The sequence below is a fragment of the Andrographis paniculata genome, unplaced genomic scaffold (assembly GCF_009805555.1).
Source record: "Andrographis paniculata isolate CXL003 unplaced genomic scaffold, ASM980555v1 Contig51END, whole genome shotgun sequence".
Classification (NCBI taxonomy): domain Eukaryota; kingdom Viridiplantae; phylum Streptophyta; class Magnoliopsida; order Lamiales; family Acanthaceae; genus Andrographis; species Andrographis paniculata.
The window spans coordinates 2,502,204-2,511,429 of record NW_026137586.1 but is presented as its reverse complement, the minus strand read 5'-3'; the positions used below and the strand labels follow the sequence as shown (position 1 = coordinate 2,511,429).

The window sequence follows — 9,226 nt, the reverse complement described above, 5'->3', positions numbered from 1 at the left end:
AAGTATTTGTCCCAAAATACCACCGAGTCCAAATAATAAAAATAACCTTTAAGAGTTTAACAACTACACTGCATCGTATTTATCTACTTTTATTTTAGTTTTATGGATTTACATTTAATTATTATTGTTTTTGGAACTATAACATCAATTATGGTGTTTTAGCATTATGTTGTTAAATAAAATATATATATATATATTAAAACAAATAAAATAAAAAAACAAATTTGTCGAATTAGCCTTCAACCTAGTGGATTCAGCGGGACGGATCTCAGAAACGACCTAAAGCAGAACATGGCAGATCCTAAGCCTAATAGTTTTTAGTGGGGCAGGTCTCAGAGCCCGCAAAACTCATTCCAAACTCGCGCCATTACAATCCCTATATATATTAACTTGCTTATGTTGCAGTTGCCTACCAATCTTATAGTGTGAGAGTAAGAAACCCATAGTTGAGGAACATGACCTGACAATTGAAACCAGAAAATAGGATTGAGAAATTTACCGAATATATCGAAATACCGATTTATCGTACCGTATCGTATTGAAAATATCGAAAATTTTGGTACCACATGGGTATCGTATCGAAGTTTTCGATACAATATCAGTATAAATTTTCGGAAAGTTCAATATTTCAGTATGATTCCGTAAAGATATTACTAAATAATTTAATTATTAATATAAATAATTACTATTAATTATTTTAAAAATCATAACACTGTTGAAAATTTATTGATTTTTTTATAATATTTTTGTGGTGGAGAACGATCATATTTATTAAATTTTTTTAATTATTGTGAAATTTAAAATTACATTTTCAGTATAATCGTTATATATCGTACTGAAATTAAAATTTTCGGTATAAATATTATATACCGGTATCGTACCGAAATTAAAATTTTCGGTATAAATGGTATATACCGGTATTATACAGAAAATTTCGGTATGCCAAAATTCGGTATATTGAAACTTTCGGTACAGTACCGGTATATATTTTCACCATACCGAAAAGTTCAATACAGTATCGATATTGGTCGGTATTTTCGGTACGGTATGGCATGTCATCCCTACCATAAAAGCCAGCAATGTCTATTTGGCTTTTGCATTTCTATTATACTAATCTTATACATTTTTACAATCTCCACTAATAGATTTATTTTTCACACGTACCATTACATTCATCTATTATTTCATTTAAAATACAAAAAATAAAAACTGCGATCAGAAACTCAGAATGCAATGCAATCAATGATGATCAAGAAATCCCTCAATTTTGTTAAAGACAGAACAATAGAAATAAATAAGGATTACTGTTGGGATCAAAACTGTGGTCAGATTAAAAACAATAAACTAGTTGCCTACAAATAAAAATCTATCTATCTATCTATATAACACTCAGAAATGATTTTTATAAAGGCAAAATCCCGAAGAAGATAACTTATTTATTTATTTTGATTTTCTTTTTTTTTTTTGGCAAAAAGTATGGGAGCAAAGTACCTTATGCTTCCAGCTTGATGGCTGCATCAATGGCGTCAACGGTGGAATTCTGCTGTGCCCATAGCTGTGCGTATCTGCCCGGCTTCGATAGCAGAACATCATGGGGCCCTTGTTCCACGATTCGGCCATTCTCCAAAACTACGATCTGCAATCCACAAGGTAGCGATGGAGAAGATCGAAGATTGAGGTAACTAAGGGGGGGGCGTATGTTGTATAGTGTAAAGATTGAACACATACCTCGTCACATTGCATTGCGGTTGTGAGCCTGTGGGCGATGAATATTGAAGTCCGGTTATTTGCCAGGGATTTCAATGCGCTTAAGATCTCTGCTTCAGTTGTGCTATCGAGCGCACTTGTAGCTTCATCGCAGAACCTAAGAACATAAACAAAATAAATGTATGAAGGAAAGGAATCAAATGGATTGGTTTGGTGTAAAACAGGAGAGTCAGAAAATCGAAAATGTACAAAATAGGTGGAGCTTTCAAGAATGTCCGGGCGAGGGCAACTCGTTGCTTTTCACCACCGCTTAACTGCAGCAAGGAAAGAATAAGATCCAATTAATTATGAGATATAAGCACAAGATAGTGAATATATTATATCGAAGCAGCGAGTGTACCTTAAGCCCTCTTTCTCCCACTATGGTTGAATATTTATCGGGGAAGTTCATGATAGTGTCGTGAATGGCTGCCCGGCGTGCAGCATCATATACCTAGGTATTGAAGAAGAAAATCAATTGAAAATTGACGAAGTAAACAATTAGTTTATCTAAATAACGTGGAATTTAACAAGAACCTCGTCTTTTGTGGCAGAAAGGCAACCATAATGAATGTTGTGAAATATGGTATCATTGAACAGCACCTGCCAGAAATATGAATGTTTATCGTCAGAGGAATGTGGAGTCAAGTGGTTCAGAAACAGACACACCTAGAAATTTGATGAACTTACAGTGTCTTGGGGAACAACTCCGATGGATTTCCTAAGGCTCTCAAGTGTTACTGTCCGAATATCTTGGCCATCTATTTTAATCTGTGTAAAAGAAGGATGTCAAGGAATTTAATTAAGAAATGACATAATATCAATTAATCATTTTGCATTTTAATTACTTTCCTAATTTCACATCTCAAGAAATCCCAGCCCCCAGGTGCTAAAAATGACAAATTCCAGAAGAAAGCAAAGAAGCTGTAACACATATAGAAGTAACAGCAACCAAACAAATTCCAAATGAGAAACAAGCTTTTACCCCTATTACATGTGCACTCAAACATGAACGAATTGGAGTCTTACATGTCCAGAATGGGTGTCGAAGAATCTGAAAAGCAATCTTAGAATGGTTGACTTCCCTGTCAAATAAATGTAAAGAAGATGCTATAGTGAAAGTAGAATTTCAAAATAAATAAGAAGTTCAGATAAACTGATAAAAATAAGAAACTATGGAATGACACGTAGACATTTACATTATTATCCTATCTCAAGCCAACCATCACCCGTGGTAGATAACACACATAATATATTTTTTGATGTATGTAGAAATTAATGGGTTCTTAAAGTGGAATTTAACTTGTTAAATAATACAAAACCACAAACAGTATAGTATGGGGAATTTAAAAGGAAGAGAATGCTTAAAGGGTTTGGCTAATGATCAAGCTTATGATCATCTCAAACTTAGGTTATCACAAAGCTGCCACCATAATAAATTTATCCCTTATAAATTACTTTTCTCGTTCAGAAATTAATCAAATGAACAAAATCATAAGGTGAATTATCACTTGAACAATTTTAAAACAGTTTTCAAGTATAACGGCAAGTTTCCAACTTTGTTATTGTTTTTTTGGATCAATTTATTGATGGAGAATAAATTTGCTCACACACATATGAAAATTGTTGCAGTTAATCAGATATATAACTACACCAAATTGTACATTCAAAGAGAAGTAATAAATAAATAAATTACCGCTTCCACTGGTTCCAACAATAGCCACACTTTTTCCAGCTGGCACAACAAAAGATACCCCATCAAGAATCTTCCTCTCTGACAGATAACTGTAAGAAGAACACAGCTTGAGATTCAAAAAGAAGTTGTTATAATATACAGAAGTAATAGATGTTATCCTTATCTAAATATAAAAATAAATTATTCATCAGCTGAAAAATATCGAGCAGAGGGATATATATATATATATATATATAAAAGTTATGTTGACTGCTTGATAGTCTTTCCAAAGGTTAGATCAAGTCTGAACCGATCCCAATGATCTGAAATGCTCCATTTCTATTATATTCAAAAGCTTCTAACACAAAAAAGGGGAAGTTAACCTGAAGTGGACATTCTCAAATTCAATGCTACCGCCGTTTAACTGCAATGGCTTCGCATCATCAGCACTGGTAATTTCTGACTTCACCTGGAGATGAGATTTAGGGCAATGTAACGATTAGCTTGCAAAATATGACAGCAGCAAAATAATGAGATAAAATTTCACAAGTAAAGGTAATGATATTTAATAGATATGTCAATCATTCATAGTCATTTTCCAGGGCCGTCAACTCTCACACAAAGTTGATCTTATTTTGGTGGACTAGGAGTGAATATTGGGAAGAGGAGAAAAAAATTGCACGCAGCGGAAAATAAATATTTAAGTTTAGGGAAGAGGTATCATTGAAGATTCCTAAACTGCTGCTTTTGGGGTTAAATAAGTAAAATCAAAGCATTAACAAGTGGAGAACTCTCCTACCCCAAAAATAAAGAACAAAATTACACAGCAAGATGACATATTTTGACTAATCAAAACACCAAAAGCAGTAATATCCAGAATTTGTAGATACCTCAAGCAATTGGAACATGGACTTCATATCTACCAAGCTTTGAACAGTTTCTCTATATACACTTCCAAGGAAGTTGAGTGGAAGAGACATTTGAAAAAGCAGCCCATTTACCATGACCTACAAGGAAAAGTTTTCAATAAATAATTTACCGAATTATATATATATATATATTATGATAACTAAGTAACTTATAGGATCAGTGTTAGCATAAGCTTGTAGGTTTTACCAAGTCTCCAACAGTCATAGTTCCATTCATGATCCCATTTGAGCACAAAACCATAGCAGATGAGAGAGCTACACTAAATATCAAATTCTGACCAAAATTTAAACCGGCAAGACTTCTTTGAGTTTTTAGAGCAGCTTCTTCATATCCTGAAAATTGCAATCACCATTAAGTAATTTCATACATGCAAAGAATAGTTTAGTAGCACAAGACATATGCATTTAGAATAAATACCTTTTGCACCTAAAGTAGATTAGAATTTTCTATTTCATATCAGTTTCATTATTGACAAATTACTTGGATCTGAAAATTCTTAAAATATCTAGAGCACTTACAATCTTTTTTAACTACTATAGTATTTCTTCCCCAATTAACAACACTCAGAAGTGACATAATAAACTATTGTACATCGGTTCCTCTGTGGAGTCTGTTCCCAACAAGAAATGAGTAACAAGTGTATTTAAGGGGGAAACCACTTACTCTGAAGAAACCCATCATATTTTTCAGCTTCAAAAGCCTCGTTGTTGAAATACTTGACAGTCTGAAAGAGAATAAAGAACAATTGTCATAGTTTGAATTGCAATGATTTGTATTATGGTACGTAGTGCTAAGTTCAATATAATTTTTCCAGAGATTTAACCAACCTCATAATTTATTAAAGAATCAATTGCACGCATGCCAGCATCATCATCAGCTTTATTCATTGCCTTTCTAAATTTGGTTCTCCACTATAATACAATCACATATGAACAGTGTTATAATATAGTAAAATTGCAACAAACTAAAATAAAGAATAAGATGGGGATTACCTGTGCTTGTAATAATATTAGAGAACAGTAGCAATTTAAATTTAACAATATATATATATAAATATAATAAAGTTGAAATACCTGGGTCACAGCCAATGTGAAAGCTATATATGCTGCCATAGACAGGGTTGTAATCAATGCAAATGGTGCTCCAAATTTATAGGCAAGGATACCAGCTACCATGGATATCTAGAATACCATATAATATAAAAACATTAACAATGTACTTGAACACAAAAAATTGAAATATAACACTACTGATAAATTCACAACAGAAATCACAGTAGTATATACAAAATTAACACGGAAACTTAATATATGGTTGCTTCCAGATGACTTTACCTCTAATATGGTAGGTACAACGTTGAAGACCATAGATGAAAGTATAAAATTTATGGCACGGCTACCACGATCAATGATTCGACTAAGAGAACCTGTTTCTCGACTACATATAAAAGATATACAGTCAAGGCAAAGAAAAAAGCTAGCACATAACTAATGAAAAGCTACAGTCAGTGAAATTATGCGATAGCATCAACAGATAATATCAAAAGGCAAACTAATAAAGAGTACTAAAAAGTGCAACTAGCTTCAAAACAGGTAAGTGGCACAAAAAATACCTACAGCAGTCGTGGAGCAACTTAGGAATAAACATTTACTTGTTTAATACTCCCTCTGTCCCACTTTAGTTGTCCACTATTTCTATTTCCGTCTGTTCTACTTTATTTGTCCTTTGCTTTTTAGGGAAAGTGATTATACACTTTGATCACATTTTAAATTTCATAATCAATCATTTTTTTAATCTTAATTAAATTAATTAGTTATCTTAATCTTAATTTATAATTATTTATATTATATAATAATTATTTTTGCTAATGCACTTCTTAATTATTTACTAATTATACTTTACCTAAATTGTCATATCTACATGAAACTGGATATAAAAGGTGGGGACGGAGAGAGTACTTATTTTGAAATACCTGAGATGATATCGTAAGTCAAGCTCATGCAAATGTGAAAAGACCTGCATAAAAAGGTATTTGTAACTGTCTGTTAGACTTATAAACCCAACTTTAAACCATCTGTTAAAATATTGCATACCCAAGGAGACATGTAGCATGTTTTCTGCACATGAAAGTTTTTGTCATTAAACAAATTAATTCGGCGCTTGCTAGATTTTAAATTTATCACATCAATTATCCATTAGCTCCTTAATCCATGGGCAAACCTGCAAATTTTCTAGAGTCACTTCATTGAAGGAAAATGAATTTTTTTATGTGAAAACAAAATGTACAAATCTAGCCACGCATTAGAAAGTACTAATGAAGTTCCACGGGGTAATCAAACCTATGTAAGAAAAAAAAGAGGACTATAGTATACGGTTTCATCTTGCAATATATTTCAATATGGTCTACATATTGATTTTTGCTTCTTGTGCCTCACATATACAAAAATACCTCTATCCTGAAGTTCTTACTCAGATTTGCATATTGGGAGTTGGGATACTGCATTACAAACTAATTTCTAAAGAAGATAGTTCTGTCATCAAAACATCGAAAGTAATAAATAGTGATGTGATGCCATGCTCCCCCAAATGATATTTTAAAAGCGATAAGATAAGAAATTCAAAAATAATTATTTTTCCAGGATTCATTTATAACTCAATCTCAGTCATACTCTAAAGATATCTTTAGTATTAGTGTTTCATTACACTGTGATATCTTTTGTATGTTACCACAATTTTCAGCATCCTCCAGCATATATATTTTCACCAGGTATGCGAATAACCAATACTTCAATTTTCAACTCTTGGTTTTAAAGTTTCACAACCACATTTATATTTTGGGATTCAGAGATGAGTCAAACTCTATTGAAATAGAACATTATTATATAAGCTAAAATAACATAAACCCCCATTAGAAAAATAGAGTCGGAGATTCATCTAACTATGAATAGTATATTGTTCTCAAGTCACCTCTGTCACAAAAAATTCTATTAACTCACGTCACTCGTGTTTTTTATATTTCTTTCTGTTCTAAATATAACTGTATACAACGCTCAACTGCATAATGAGGAAGAGCAACTAGGATATGAGATAAGAATAAGGGTAAGTAACACTGATGAGAAAGATTGGCTAAGGACCGTGCAAGGAACCTACTGTAGTTGAGCAGGTGAAGGCTTATAGTTTGCACAAAAAGGTAGAAAATGCATGCAGCAAGAGAACGAGAACTGCAAGGATCCTGCCCGGTGACTGGAGAAGATATGCGGTAGCAGGATCATAATTCAGAAAGACTGATTCATAGAACCATAAGAAGTTCCTGTTACCCAGCATCTATGTCATTATTAGTATGTATTGTATAAAGCAACCTGAGCTCATAAAACTAGCTGATTAAACAATTTTAGATTCTATAGTCATACACAATTACACATTGTGCATTTTTCACAGGAATATCCGGAACAAAAGAAGTGGCAAACAGCATGGTATTAACAGACTAGAATATCAATAAGCTAATATAAGCCATTTATCACAAACAAAAGAACATAAGCAAAGCAGAGTCTCGTACCTTCCGCGAAACCTGTCGAATCGTTCTCAATGCTACCTTGGAGAATATTGCAGTTCGAAGTTCTATAACAAAAAAGAAAAATAACTACATAACTACACAACATTCTAAAGGCGCTTCTTCAAACTAAACAATAGTAAAAAAACTCCAAACATAATCTCAATGTCCCACAGCTTAGCTTCAATTATTGTAATTCAAGATTAAGACAATACCATTCAGATTCAGTTCGCAGAAGCATACCATTGAAAGCAGATGCCCCTGTTCGTGCTATACCGTATCCAATCAGAACTGCTGCAGGACTGGCGAAAATAGCTAGAGAAGTAGAATTAGCAGCTGTAAACTCAGCAAGAGCACCAGCATTGCCTGTGGCTGTTGATAACCAATCAACAGCAAGCTTAAACAAGAATGGAACCTGGACATTCAACACCTACACACACCCAATCACAGAACACCATATTAATACATATATATATATATATCATCGATAGAACACAGGAAACAAAGTATGTTTCTTTTACTTTGGCGCCAATTAAAAGGCTCAGAGCAGTGAGGACTCGAAGGCGAAACTCAGGGTTATCTTTCATCCAAAGGTATTTAGCCAGAGTTGCCACTATTTTAGCGTCGGGAGCTTTCCCTTCAGCAGCTCCGGCTTTCTTCAACGGCATCGTTTCCTTTTTCTTTAATGCTGAATTCGCCTCTGTCGAAAGTAGCGCATATCCTTTCAGCGGGGAAGCCTGATTGCCAACAATTTGAAGATGAAGATCATTCAAAAAACAAAACCATTATTCATCTAATTGCCACAAAGTGACAATGAAACTGCAGTACTAACAGGATTTTGAGGAGGCTTAGGCGGGAAATCGGAGAGGAAAGCATTGATCTTGACACCACACGGCGACGTCCTAGCGGAATTCCACAACCTGGATTTACTTGAGAGGCTTCTAGCCCCATCGAAAACGGAGCTCCGGTTGCATTGAAGACCGACGAGGCGAGGTGCGTCCGCCACTGATCGGGAAACATGGCCGAAACTGCCGCAGCGAACGGAGGGGCTTATCACCCTCCAGCATCTGGTCGCGAACTCTGTCGCCTGCATCGTTTCAAAGCATTTGGAGAGAATTAGGGGAGGCGGTCAACAATGTCCACCAGGTGTTCGATCAAATGCCTAGCAGAAGACCAGGAATCGAACTTCGTCTTGGTTGCTTGGAATTTCAGTCACGAGAGGAATCCGCAGTTGCGGGCGAATCCAGACCTGTCGCGATTGAATCGATACGAGTTTAGTACGAATTGGAGAGAACAAGCAGAAACCGAACTGCAGGGACATAACA

General features: G+C 34.4%; 1 protein-coding gene across 2 annotated transcripts; it reads right to left on the bottom strand.

Annotated features, from left to right (window-relative positions):
• Positions 1–224: 224 nt before the first annotated feature.
• On the bottom strand, positions 225–9,226 carry LOC127253806 (ABC transporter B family member 25, mitochondrial). Of its 2 annotated transcripts, XM_051278581.1 has the most exons (21): positions 8,734–9,226; positions 8,423–8,638; positions 8,145–8,331; positions 7,908–7,969; positions 6,324–6,367; positions 5,686–5,788; positions 5,425–5,532; positions 5,179–5,262; positions 5,015–5,075; positions 4,538–4,683; positions 4,312–4,428; positions 3,805–3,890; positions 3,443–3,531; positions 2,776–2,831; positions 2,437–2,517; positions 2,284–2,349; positions 2,108–2,200; positions 1,957–2,021; positions 1,729–1,864; positions 1,492–1,636; positions 225–460 (listed from the first exon to the last, which is right to left on the bottom strand). In XM_051278581.1, the coding sequence occupies exons 1-20, from the start codon at positions 8,992–8,994 to the stop codon at positions 1,493–1,495; spliced, it is 2,205 nt and encodes a 734-aa protein (XP_051134538.1). In that variant the 5' UTR covers positions 8,995–9,226; the 3' UTR covers positions 225–460; position 1,492. The 2 variants fall into 2 exon arrangements, with proteins under 2 accessions (XP_051134538.1, XP_051134536.1); XM_051278579.1 differs by lacking the exon at positions 225–460 and having other exon boundaries at positions 1,384–1,636.